The sequence below is a fragment of the Nyctereutes procyonoides genome, unplaced genomic scaffold (assembly GCF_905146905.1).
Source record: "Nyctereutes procyonoides isolate TBG_1078 unplaced genomic scaffold, NYPRO_anot_genome, whole genome shotgun sequence".
In the NCBI taxonomy this organism is placed as follows: domain Eukaryota; kingdom Metazoa; phylum Chordata; class Mammalia; order Carnivora; family Canidae; genus Nyctereutes; species Nyctereutes procyonoides.
Window position 1 is genome coordinate 9,612,045 of NW_026575151.1, and position 14,631 is coordinate 9,626,675.

The 14,631-nt window shown below is 38.9% G+C and overlaps 1 protein-coding gene across 1 annotated transcript; it reads left to right on the top strand.

Annotated features, from left to right (window-relative positions):
• The first annotated feature begins 13,296 nt into the window (after positions 1 to 13,296).
• On the top strand, positions 13,297 to 13,992 carry NAA11 (N-alpha-acetyltransferase 11, NatA catalytic subunit). Its single transcript, XM_055313157.1, has one exon. The coding sequence runs from the start codon at positions 13,303 to 13,305 to the stop codon at positions 13,990 to 13,992; it is 690 nt and encodes a 229-aa protein (XP_055169132.1). The 5' UTR covers positions 13,297 to 13,302.
• Positions 13,993 to 14,631: the final 639 nt, after the last annotated feature.

Here is a 14,631-nt window from a genome sequence, read left to right on the forward strand (position 1 = left end):
ATTGTTCTGTCCTGTTGGATCTTTTATCATTATGAAATGACTTTCTTTGTCACTGATGGTAAGTTTTAATATCTGGTAGGTCATGTCCCCACATATTTTTCTTTTTCTTCAGTTCAGTGGTATCTTGGTTATTCTAAGACTTTTGCTCTTTCATACACATTTTTTTCATATACATATAAAAATCATCTTGCGAAGTTTCCCAAAGTCCCTAATGAGGTTTTGTTAGAATTTCTTTGAAATTTTACATCAAATTTGTGAAGACAGAGACAAGAACTTGATAAAGGATATCTGCTCAGAACATATAGTAAACTATATATTTAACACCTAAACATTAAAGACTAACATTACCCCTAAAACCAGAAAGTGGTTAAAGATAATGCTTATTACTACTTCTATTCAATATTGTACTGGAGGATCTAGCCAGCTCAAAAAGATGTAAAAATCAATATGTAAGTAGAAAAGGGGAAAAAGTTGTTGTTATTAATTAAATGATGCATTTGCCCCCATAGAAAATCCAAAAACAAAAACAAAACCCTACAAGCAAATTACTAAAAGTAATAAAGTAATTTAGTGAGTTCACTGAAGTTTTCAGGAATATTTAGTAAACTCAAAAATTACAATATCAATAAAAAGTTTGATACCTAGGAATAAGTCTAATAAATTATGAATAAAACTTAATGAATAAACTATAAAAATTAATTGAAATACAAATTCTAATTATGGTGAAGATATATACAAGAGAAATTCTTTTAACTTAATGGTAGCTATGTATGGTACAACCATCTTGAAATAACTTAGCCAAACTTAGTACTGAGTTGGAAAACATAAAAAGAATTCCTAAAATTACAAAAAAATAAATAAGAGACATATTCAAATGTATTTATTTATAGACATTCATATGGTAAGCAAAATTCTAAATTGGCCCCTAAGATTTTCACCCTCTGGTGTATATATATCCTGTAAAATGCTTTCACCTTGAGTATGAGCAGGACTTATGAACCTAATGAGATATCACCTCCAGGATTATTTTATATTATGTGGCAGAAAGGAGTTTGTGGAAGTAATTAAGATCTGTGATTAGTTGACTTTGAGTTAATCAAAAGAAATAGCACTCTTGGTGGGCCTGACCTAATCAAGGAACCCTGAAAAGAAGAAGACATTCAAAGCTAAACATATTTCTTTTGCTGGCTTTGAATAAGCAAACTTGCCATGTTGCAGAATAGTTCATATGCTACGTAAGGTAAGTGGCCCCCAAACTAAGAAAGTCTGCAGCTGGCAGACAACAAGAAAGCAGAGACCTCAGTCTAACATTACAAAAAACTAAATTCTACCAACAGCTTGGAAGCTTCTGAAGAGACTCTGATCAACATCTTTATTTTGACTTTTTGAGATCCTAAGTAAAGAAAACCAGCTAGCTGATCCATGCTGTGCCCAGACTCCTGACCCATAAAACCATAAAATAACAAATTTGTGATGTTTCAAAGTCTAAATTTGTGGTAAGTTGTTATGCAACAGTAGAAAAATAACACAGTTTGTAATGGCAAAACAAAAACCAAAAACCAAAGAAAACAAAGCCATTCTAGAATAACCCATATGTCTATGAGTAGCAAATGAATTAATGAATTATTTCATTATAGTCATAAAATGTGCTAAACCATGATAAAATTAAGTAAACTATATCAACATGAATTGATCTCAAAAAGCTAGTCAGCAAAAACATGCAAATCATAAAAATATACTCCCTATTACTCTATTTATGTAATTGTTAAAACAGGAAAAATTAAATGATATATCATTTAGAGACATTTATCAATGAGAAATGGTTAATATACAATGTCAAGATTGAGACTGCCTTTGGTGGAGGAAGATATTTGTGAGGGTTATAAAAGCGGCTTCAAAGATATTGTTGTTAGCCTACTTCTTAGGCTCAGTGGTGAGTACATGGGAGCTTATTATTTTTAAAATTCTGCATATATGTTAAAAATGGTATTTTAAATGGAAAAGTTACCAATAAGAGTTTATAATCCTGTTTTGTTTTTTTTAAAAAAGATTTTATTTATTTATTCATGACAGACACAGAGAGAGAGAGGGAGAGGCAGAGACACAGGCAGAGGGAGAAGCAGGCTCCATGCAGGGAGCCTGACATGGAACTCAATCCTGGGTCTCCAGGATCACAGCCCCGGCTGAAGGTGGTGCTAAACCGCTGGGCCACCAGGGCTGCCCTATAATCCTGTTTTGTTTTTTTTTTTAAAGTCCCTAAACTCCAGAAAGTTAATTTCTTGTCTTCCTAGATTAGAAATCGAGTAATAAGTTCATCAAGTGGAAAAAAATTATGTATGGCTCTCCAAGTGTATTTAAATACAGCAACAGCAGTAGCAGCCATGGTAGTAGTCATCTCTTCACCCTAATTATTGATGGCAGTTGAGGCAGATTAGCAAAGTGAGCCAGGAGACTAGTGACCCAGGTGTCATCTTTCTTCTGCTGTGTTGTATGCTTTGCATGTTCAATCTGTGCTGTGTTGGGAAACTGAAGCCAAGAGAAAACCCAAGCACTAATAATGGAGAAAGAGAAAAAGAAAAGGAGAAAGACACAAAAGCTGAAAGCAGGGAGAGAAAACAAATTTAAATATGCTTCACATTTTTTGGATTAATTAGAAAGTGAATCATAAACCACTGTTTAACTGGCAATGTGATTGTGGATGAATTATTTATTCAATTGAAACACACGACCTATGTTTACAATATTGAACTGTTTCGCTTATACATCTTGAGTATTGAACCATTTTGCTTGTGAGAAGAATATCTTAGTAAGGGTCCTGAGAAACTCCGTGGAACCAGAACTCGTGAACCTCCCTAATGAAATCTTGAAAGACAAGCCAGTTCTCTGTTTCTACACTAAGTTTCCAAATCTAATTCTACTTCTCTAATGCTTGTCTTGAATCTCATGACCACTATGGCTAAGTGAACGATCTGAGCTAGATCTATGGCAGGAACGCCTTGCAATAAGACTTTGTATAGGGGATCCCAGGGTGACTCAGCAGTTGAGCATCTGCCTTCAGCACAGAGTGTGATCCTGGAGTCCCTGGATCAAGTCCCACATCAGGCTCCCTGCACAGAGCCTGCTTCTCCCTCTGCCTGTGTCTCTGCCTCTCTCTCTCTCATGAATAAATAAATAAAATCTTAAAAAAAAAAAGACTTTGTATAGATGTACAAAACTTTCTTATAACAAAATGTTGCTAACTCAGATTTCACAAAGCTTAATTCTCACAACCAGCTAAAAAGGATCACTGGGTATCTTCTAAATTACTAGGCACTTTTAACACATTCTACTTTGCAAACCCATTCTAGCCTACAATAATAGGAATGTGCATAAACAGGGTGGCAGTATCTATATATGTTATTGCTGTGGCTTAAAAAAGACCAAATTACTAACTATAAAAAATCACTAAGAATAAGGAAAAAAGAATTCACCAATTTTCCCCTTCTAGCATAAAAATTTTTAATAATCATTTGCTGTTAGGTTAGAGGAAATGATTTTCATTTAGTGAATTCCAACTTAATATTTAAGTATTAGGACACTGCCTTATCCCTGTCCTCTTTGACTCCCACTAGCCCACTCCCAACAATAAAATTCATCTGTACTAGACTAACAGTCACAAAATTTTAGAACTAGAAAAGATTCAAGATAACATGTGGTTCAGCTGAACAATAACACTATATTTGGGATGGTAGTTAAAATTTCTTTTTGAAATGAACACTAGAACAATAAAACTGGATTTTTCCCATAGACCATCATTGAGAAGGTTTATTAGCTCCCTGAGTTTGAGAAAGAATTCAGTTTTTAACAGCTGGATTTTGGCATACACACACAAAATAATAATAATTAGGTCAACTATTTTCAAGGGGAACAGGACCTTGCAGCATGGAGATTATAAAGGAACAACATTTATAAATGTTGGCAACCAGTTGTACACTAGGAAACCAAAAGCAATTTATGTAGGAATTTGCCATCTCTCTAAAATCTATGACTAATTTCTCAAGTGGTTTTATTTCTCATACGTAATCACTCTACTTCCTACTTCAAAATATAGGTGAGGGGATTTGGTTGCATCCAATGCTCCAAAGGGATCATGGAACAAAATATGCCAGTGAGGTTTTAAGAAGGCTGCTTATATAACTAACAATGGAACACCTTATAAGATTTAAATGGAAAAATGAGATAAATTTGTTTTTCTTTTCTTGGATACTTTCAATAGCTGGAGACTATTATTCTCTTGTCTGTTTGTCATTGCAGGATTGCTTTTCTTTTTTATTTTTTAAAGACTTTATTGATTTATTTGAGAAAGAGAAAGTATGAGCAGGGGGAGTGGTAAGAAGAAGTAGAGAGAGAAGCAGACTCCCCGCTGAGCCCTAAACTGGGCTAGATCCCAGGACCCTAGATCATAACCTGAGCCAAAGGCAGACACTTAACCAACCGAGCCACTCAGGTACCCCAGGACTACTTTTCTTAATCAAATTATTTTGGAGCCCATTCATAACTTCTGCTATTTATAAATAAATTTTGTTGTATTGCCTTTGCCCCCAATTTTTCTTCTCATCAAGTATACCTATCAGTCAGCCCTTTCAGCGTTTCAAGTTAAGCTCTTTCATAGGAAAAATACATTTGATAATAATAATAATCTTTGCATTAAGCTCTTATATACATCATCCCATTCCATTCTTTTTTTTTTTTTAAAGATTTTATTTATTCATCAGAGACAGGCAGAGGGAGAAGCAGGCTCCATGTAGGAAGCCCGATGTGGGACTCGATCCCAGGGCCCCCTGGATCACACCCTGAACCAAAGGCAGACACTCAACCGCTGAGCCACCCAGGCGTCCCCCATTCCATTCTTAAAGTAGCAGGGTTGATATATAGATTTCCATTCTTTAGAGAAGAAAAGAGAATGCTTGGAAAAGTGAAGTGGCCTGCCCAAGATCACAGCTAAATAAATGACTGAACTAAGAATAGAAGTGAAATTTCTTTGCACAAGGCCCAGTATGATTTCTTAAAGTCACACTTCTCCTTAGATGCATCAGCTTGTCTCTGTTCATCACTCCTCTCTTCTTACTCTTCACTTCCATATCTATTTCCATGCAATAATGTTTATGAGCTTGCATCCAAACTGCTGTGGACACAAGACTAATTACAAGGGACTTCTGGCAATCTCCAAAGGCCTTGCAGTGCCTGAATTCTCCATAGTACCAACTGAGATACTTATGTGGAAATAGTATAGAGTTGATGAAACAAGTTTCTGGTGCCTTTGCAAGCAGCGAGTCTGTAAATTTAAAGAGGTCTTCCTTCTCTTCTGAAGACAGTGAATTCATGACTGTCTGAGTATTTTGCCTTACTATCATTCTTTAGTGGCTGGAGTATTTAGGTTTTATATGTCAGTCTGGGAAAATCACATACAACTTAAATTCACATTAAAAATATAGTCAATTACTATCATTCCTATCAGGGAATATCCAGGAAATTACTGTAGGTAACTTAAATTGAGGAGATTTAATACATAAGTAATGAGTGATGGAATTGTTGAGAAGCCAGTAGAGGATGATGAAACAACCCTGGTGTTTCCACAATTGCAAGAAGCTACTACCACTTCTGGCCCTAGAAGGACAAAGGGGGAAAGTCTTATTATCAGAGACTGGAAATCACGATTGGTGGTGGAAACACTAGAACTCAGCAAAGGCTTTGTAGTGAAGAAAATAAAAAACCACAGAAGACACTGGCCATTATAGAAAGATATTACCCATGGATAAGCTAGTAAAGAAGAAATACCCTGGTTTCTCTCATCTTTTTTTCCCTCCCATCACCACTTCAACCCCAGGCCTTGCATGTACCAAATTTACCAAAAGCCAGTTTGCTGAGAAACATTTTGTGGGTGAAGGGTCAAAAATAAATATTAGTAAGCAGACAATGACCAATCCACTTCCTAAGGCATTAAAGAGGAAACTTAGAGCTGCAAACTGATTGCTGAATTATGTTCAATTTACTTCTCTTTTATATAATAAAAATCATCTGCAAATTTCTAAGTAGCCTAGACATTGTAGCATTTGGTAGATAATGTAGCTGGTTAGTGAAAATCAGGCAAAGTATAGAAAGTAATGTAGCATAAGTACTATCATATTTTCTCATTATACACTTTAAGCAACAATAATGGATATCATTACACAAAAATATGTACTATAATCATACAATTTACTTGGATTGTATAAAGAAAGGATTTACTTCGTCTGTCAAGATATGTATACCTCCAATTACATATTCATTATATAAGCACTCACTCAAGACCTACTATGTGGTATGTAATTTGCCAATCTCTAGAAAAGCAAGTATTTTTATAAGACAGGATCATGTCCTCAAAAAATGGAGGGTAGGAATTAAGAATAAAGTAAATGATATATATACTACATAAATATGATTGAGAGGAGCACACAAATAAGAAAATAATTCATTTTTCCAGCAGGAAGCAAGTCAAAGAAGACTGAACAAAAGAGAGGATTTCTGGGTTTGTTTTTTAAGATTTTATTTATTTGAGAGAGAGCTCAAGAGGGAGAAGAGTACAAGCAGGGGGAGAGGCAGAGAGAGGGAGAAGCAGACTCCCCCCTGAGCAGGGAGCCCAACTTGGGGATTGATTCCAGGACCTTGGGATCATGACCTGAACTGAAGGCAGACGCTTAACTGATAGAGCCACCTGTGCTTCTTAGAAGAGAGGCTCTTTGAACCTAATCTGAAAATATAGGAAAAATCAAAGCAAATGCTTCATCTCTCTGAAGGCTTCCCATTCACACAATAATCTTATAATGATTGCTTATATGCCACCTTCTGTATTAATTATAATACTGAATCATTTGCTTACTTCAAGAAAATGCTTGAAAATAACCTCTCACATTTCTATCCACTTAGAAATTCCAGAAACTTAGCAGAGATATTCATAATTTTAAAGCGGTACATGCTACAGCATTAACTCCTTTTTCTGTCATTTCAAACCCTGTCCCCTTGCTATTCTGCTTCCTACATACTACTGAATACTTTATAGCAGTGGATCTTTGTTGTAACTTGCATTCTTTCCCAGTACAACCCAAGACTCATACAGATCTGCAATTTACATTGACCCAAATTCCTTGAGGCTGTAATCAAAGATTTTCTTTGTTTTCCACATTTGGAAAGGGATTCAGATAACATTTCGTATACTGGAAACTCTACACAAGATATAGATGAACTTGTTAGCCATTCTCGTACTGGAAAATGTGATACTTAAATCTTACTGCTTCTGTAGACCTTCTTCTGTGCTACAAAGACTCTAAAAATATATGGTGGTGCCTATCTCAGATTCACTACTTGAGACACTACATACCTATACTAGGAGTGAGGACATCCTTTAGGATAAAAACTGGTCTCAAATTTCACAAATGTTTACCACCTAGCTAGCTTTTGCATATATAGCATATTATAATAACACAGCTTCTAATTCAAAGCTTCTATTGCATGAAATTTATTTTTTTTTAATTTTTATTTATTTATGATAGTCACAGAGAGAGAGAGAGGGGCAGAGACATAGGCAGAGGGAGAAGCAGGCTCCATGCACCGGGAGCCCGACGTGGGATTCGATCCCGGGTCTCCAGGATCGTGCCCTGGGCCAAAGGCAGGCGCCAAACCGCTGCGCCACCCAGGGATCCCTTTGTTTTTTGTTTTTTTTTTTTTTAATTTTTATTTATTTATGATAGTCACAGAGAGAGAGTATTGCATGAAATTTAAACTAACCTTCCAGATTCATGACTTTTGCCACAAGAAGACAAAGAGGCTTTGTTCTCCTTTAAAAACAACAAAAAAAAACAACCTTATAGAGAATCTCAGCCTGAAGTCCTGATTATCATAAGCCCATATGTTTTCATGCTATGAGGAGAAAGAAACCATTTTAAGTGTGAATACAGATTCATGCAGACAAAAAATAGCCCATTGCTTAATGTGAGTCCACTCTGCCCTGATTTGGTTCTTGTCTGCAGCTGCTATTCTGATTGAGGTTTCCTCTATTTTGGTCTTGAGCACCTCTCTGACTTGAACTCTTCCCCACATAGTCACAGCATTCCTAAAGACACAATCACACTCTAACACCAGCCTAAAAAAAAAAAAAAAAAATTATTCTTCTCTGTCAACAGAGAAGGCTGGGTTTATATTGAACCCAGCCTCTTTGCTCCTGTTTCAATGCAAGAGGAGTTTCATGATTGTCTTACGGCCACTGCCCATTGCCCACAAAACCAGTGCTAACTTCAAAAACTTTTTTTTCCCAAATTTTTAATCTCATATTTTATGTAGATGTACACTGTCACTAGCCAGAAAAAAAGGGTTTGGAATATGCAGTAACATGAGAAAGTAGAACATTTTTCTTTGCTATCTATATTGTTGCTTACCCACATGACTGAATATATAATCTTTGGTGGTGTTTATGACCATGGAGAGTGAAAGAAGCAATGAGAATTTATCACCTCAGAAAGTATAAAAAATGCTATTTGTTCATTCATTGAGGATCTGTTATATGTCATACAATTTCTTTCTAATATAGCTATTATATAAACTGTGTTGCCCTCCAAACAACTTAGGCATGGAAATGCTTTGGTTCAAACAACCAAAGTAACAGCCATTTCCCCTTTGCGTCCAGCTAGTTGCCCTTGAAAACTCTTTTTGTTGTTGTCTTACTCTAATATTAGGTCTCAGATTCAGGATTAAACAGAATCAGTCATCAAACAAACAAGACCTATTCATTAATAAGGTGACTCTTCTTCCCAAATGTATGGATCCAAGGGTCTTCTTCATTTTGCTTTCCTGGTACATGGAAGGAGTAGTGTAAACAAAAGAGACGACAGTACCGATGACAGACAATTGATGTGTGAGTTTAATTCGGTGAGTTGGTTAATTTTGTCACAATTGCCCCACTTATCAAGCCCATATTTTAGGAATTCCAGTAAAGACACAATGTTCCTATAGAAGAACACAATGTGCTCATATTTTGGTAGTTCCCTTTCAGAAGAAACTATTATAAAATAAACAACTGACTCTTCTGGATTATTTTTAGAGCTATATCATCTCAAGGTACATATCCCTGTCCACAGAATGAGGTATAACATAACACAGAAATTTCTGAATGGGAATAATACTGGGAAATAATATATAGAGTTGATCAAAACATCAAGAAACTAAAATCTTATCTTAAATTTTAAAAACTTTTTAATGAAAACAGAACTAACTGTGAAACTACAACCAAAAATATTTGCTATTCAAGTTATGTTTCACAAATCACATGGCTCTAGTAAAGACCTGTCTATCTTCATTGGAAGAAATGTCACATACATATTGTAGAGGAGTTAGATGTAAGTAGGACCTGGCTAATGATATAAGAAAAGAACTAATTACAACAGAATAAACTTTGGTGTTTGAGTACCCAGGTAATGATATTCTAGAAAATTGGAAAATCGTACAAAATATATAGAAAATTCTGGGGCTTATAGCCAGCTTATGTTCAAGTGGTGCCAATAAAATGTGACCTCTCTACACTATCAAAGAAATACTCCAAATTATGCTTTATCGGGATGGCATAAAAATTTAATGTATCTAGAAGTGCATTTTAGGATTTATTGAAACCAGTAACCAAAGAGTTAATGGGACTACTCTCAGCTGTTGACCACTAAACCAGATGCAACTTTTTACTTAGACCTTTTCATTTGCCTTTAAATTTCCGGACCCTCCTCCTTCTCCTCCTCCACCTCCTCCACCTCCTCCATTTCCTCTGGAGAGTCAGATTTGAGGCTTGCTGCTCCTGTCTCCTTATTTGGCTGCCTCTCAAACCCTTTCCTTGCTACATAACTCAACGTTTCAATGTTTGTCTTTGCTGTGCATCTAGCAGATGACCTTGGGTTCAATTACATTATGACAAAGGCAACAGTGCAATCCAGGGGAGGAAGTATGATTTTTTCCAAAAATGGTGCTAGATGAACACAATATCCATACAGGTAAAAAAATAGTTGAATCTCTACCTTACAACTTACACAAAAATAAATTCTAGTGGAATGCATATCTAAATATAAAATGTAAAACAATAAGGCTTTAAGAAGAAAACAGAAGAATATCTTTGTGACTTTAGAGGAGGCAAAGATTTCTTAAGTAGGACACAAAAGCACTAACCATGAAATCTAAAAACTGGATAAATTGGACTATATTAAAATTCCTACTTGATGTCAAAAATCATAATTAAGATAGTGAAAAACCAATAAAGTAGGAAGCTATTCACTTTAACATATCTGATAAAGGATTCTTATCCAGAATATATATTTTTAAAAACTATTAAACATAATAGCAATTGTTGGTGAGGATGTGGGAATGCAAACTGGCACAGCCACTGTGGAAAGCATTATGGACATTTTTAAAAAAATTAAAAATAAAACTACCCTATGATCCAGTAATTACACTACTGGTTATTTACCCCCAAAATACAAAAACATTAATTCAAAGGTATACGATACAACCCTATGTTTTGTTTTTGTTTTTGAAGTTATTTATTTATTTGAGAGACAGCACGAGTGGGAGGGGCAGAGGCAGATAGAATCTCAAGCCTACTCTGCACTGAGCATGGAGGCTGATGTGGGATTTGATCTCACCACCATGAAATCATGACCTGAGCCAAAACCAAGAGTCAGATGCTTAAACAACTGCACCCCACAGACATCCCCACACCCCTATGTTTATAGCTGCAATATTTACAATAGCCAAATTATGGTAGCAGCCCCAACTATCCATTGACCGACTAGATAAAGAGGATGTGGTATATTTACACAATGGAATATTATTCAGACATAAAAAATGGAATCTTGCCATTTGCAACAATATGGATGGAGCTGGAGAGTATAATGCTAAGTAAAATGTCAGTCAGAGAAAGATAAATACTATGTGATTTCATTCATATATAGCATTTAATGAAAACGAAAACAGAAAATAGAGGCAAACCAAGAAACAGACTCAATTACAGAAAACAAACTGATGGCTAGCAGAGGGGAGGTTGGTGGGGGGGATGGGTTAAATAGGTGGTAAGGATTAAGGAGGCGACTTGTGATGAGTACTGAGCGGTGGATGGAATTATACACCTGAAACTAATATAACACTATATATTAACCAGCTAGAATTTTTTTCCAGATTTTATTGATTCATGAGAGGCACAGAGGGGCAGAGACATAGACAGAGGGAGAGGCTCCCCATGGGGAGCCTGATGTAGGCCTTGATCCCAGGACCCCCAAATCACAACCTGGGCCAAAGGCAGATGCTCAATTAGTGAGCCACCCAGGCATCCCTACTAGCTGGAATTTAACATAAAAAAACATTAAACTGGGGCAACCCGGGTGGCCCAGTGGTTTAGCACCGCCTTCAGCCCAGGGTGTGATCCTGGAGACTCGGGATCAAGTCCCAGGTCAGGCTCCCTGCATGGAGCCTGCTTCTCCTTCTGCCTGTGTCTCTGCCTCCCTCTCTCTCTGTGTGCCTCCCATGAATAAATAAAATCTTAAAAAAAAAAAAAACTATTAAACATTAAGAGGATAAAGACATACAACCCAATAGAAAATGAACCAAAGACTTAAATAACCACTTCACAAAAAAGAATAGAGGATGGCTAATAAGGATGTAAAAGAGGGGTTCAACTTCTTTAGTCATCAGGGAGATGCAAAATAAAACCGTCCTGTAATACCACTAGCCACACACAAGAATGGCTAAAATGACAAAAAGATGGCAAATACCAAATATTGATAAAAATATGGAACTAAAACCATGACCCATTGGGTTAACATGGTTGAAACTAGCGGAAAGTTTAAAGCTTGCTTTTCAGAGAACGGTTTCCCCCTAGTGAGCTGCTGTGTCTTTTCAGACTCCACGAACAAATCACTGGTCTCTAAGGAAGCACGGACCAAGGTCAACTGGTTCCAGACTAGGAACAAGCAAAGCCCTACATTTCTTACCTGAACTAATAAGCCCAAGACTCATCTAGTTTATACCTGCTCTCAGAGCATTCCCATAGCCCCTTCTCCTTCTTCATCTTAAGACCACCTCATGATTTCAGGAACTGAATTTAGCCTCCTGATTGATGTTTCCACTCCCGAGGTGCCCATGAGACGTACGTTACAAATACGTTTATTCAGTGTACATGTTCCATCTTTCCTCCTGTTTTCCCACCTTTTTCATCAATATAAATAAACCTCAATCCCACTGTTCATAGAAAATCGTAGGGATTTTTGTTCTTTCCTCCCTGGGAAGGCAAATTGCAGGTTTGTCTGCCCATCTCCGTTTTCAGTTCTTTCTCCAACACACTTCCCTCGCTGCAGACCTGATGTCTCCGTGATGACTGGCTTTGCTGCACACGGGGGGGGGGGGGGGGGGGTCAGGTCACAGAGCAACCACTTCGGAAAACTGCTTGCGAGTATTTATAAAAGGTGAACATCATGATATCTCCGGATACTACGCGATTCTCATCCTGGGTAAACACGCATGTTCCAGAACGTTCAGCTACACTCCTCACTATATCTCCAAAATGGAAAGAATACAAACCACCACAGTAGAATGGTTGAGTAAATTGTGACGTATTCGGGCAACGGAATATCAAACAGGAAAGAAGACGAAGAACTCCCAACTGCACCCAAAGTAGCTGAAACAAATACCCGTGGAAATGAGACCTCGACGAAAAAGCTCGTATGCACCAAGGCTCCGTTTACACAGAGACTGTCGGAAATCCAGGTACACGGGTACGACGACGGCCTCCTGGGCGGGGGTGCCGGAAGGGGATCTGAGCGGGAATTTCCGGAGCGTGAGCAACGTTCTGGTTCTTGACCTGCATTCCGGTCATCCGGGTTTTTTGAGGTCACCAAAGTTCACCCAGACGTATCCAAATCAAGGAGCCATCCCTGATGGCTTCAGCAGCAGCAACACACGGAACAGCAGAGGCCAAACCGGCGGCGCCCTAGGGCAGCGCACACCCCGCCCCGCCCCCCAGCCTCGCGCGCACCGCGCTTCCGCCCCCGCGCGAGCCCTCATTGGCTGGGGCCGGTGGCGCTCTTCCGAGAGCCGCGTCGTAGCGCCGCCCCTTCCGTCTCCCGCCGTCCTGGCTTCCCGCCCTCCGGCGTCCCCCGCGCTTTGCCCCGGGCCCTCGAGGCGGCGAGTGGCGCCTGTACGAGGTGGCGGCCTCTGCCCCGGCCACCGTCGGCCGACTCCCCTCTCTTCCCCGCCGCCGTTATGAACATCCGCAATGCTCGGCCAGACGACCTGGTTAACATGCAGCACTGCAACCTCCTTTGCCTGCCTGAGAACTACCAGATGAAATACTATTTCTACCATGGCCTTTCCTGGCCCCAGCTTTCGTACATTGCTGAGGACGAGGACGGGAAGATTGTGGGCTACGTCCTGGCCAAAATGGAGGAGGATCCAGACGACGTCCCCCATGGGCATATCACCTCACTGGCCGTGAAGCGTTCACACCGTCGCCTCGGCCTGGCCCAGAAGCTGATGGACCAGGCCTCCCGGGCCATGATAGAGAACTTTAGTGCCAAGTACGTGTTCCTGCATGTCCGGAAGAGTAACCGAGCAGCCTTGCACCTGTATTCTAACACCCTCAACTTTCAGGTTAGTGAGGTGGAACCCAAATACTATGCAGACGGGGAAGATGCTTACGCTATGAAGCGAGATCTCTCGCAGATGGCAGATGAGCTGAGAAGGCAGCTGGAGCTGAAGAAGTGCGGGTGCGTGGTGTTGGGCTCCGGGGAAAACCAGGAAACGCAGGGAAACACACTTCCTAGTTCTCGAGAGGATGGTCAGGAGGAGAGCCCCGCCGCTGGCAATGGCGGCAGTGACAGCAAGGAACCCAGCGAGTCCACGGAGAGCACCGATGTCCAGAACAGCTCAGAAGATTCAGATTCCACCTCCTAGAACCTGCTTAAGGTATTCTGTCCTGATTCAGCCCCTTCTACCCTAAGTTCCTGCGTCACACCCTGGGCCTGCCCAATCCCATCCTATCCCATCCCAGGCTAGACCTGCTGGACCACCTGGTGACCTTGGGGAGGAGAGTAGAGTGGATTGGAGGGAACTCATTGCTCACTATTGCAAGTTAATAGGATTCCTACTTATAAGCTAAAAGTAGATTGCACGGAGTAAAAGAAACCAGCATTTATCCAGCTTTTTTAGTGTGAATTATATTTCAGGGTACCCACATAGTTGGTGAAAGAAATTTCTTACAGGATTACAGCTAATAAATGCAGAAAGAATGGTAGAATTATAAAATCACTATTTTGTAACTCCTGATAAAAATCATAGATTTAGCCAACCGTTATCAGTGGCTAATAACTACTACTTGAAAGCTGAAGCACTTGTAATTGTGGATCAGATTGACAACGCTTGAAGTCACTGGGCAAGTATAACATCTCTAGAAGGGAGACCAATGTTATGTGCCTCCTAATGTAATACGAATTGCACAGTAACACCTATGAAATATTCTTGCCAAAAGGAGATTGTGTGTGTGTAAAATTAATCTTGAATCCAAACAGTATTCTTTAGATCTAGCTACCATTT

Bases quoted from the DNA above. Each gene is read 5' to 3' on its own strand.
- NAA11 (XM_055313157.1), top strand. From the start codon at position 13,303: ATGAACATCCGCAATGCTCGGCCAGACGACCTGGTTAACATGCAGCAC.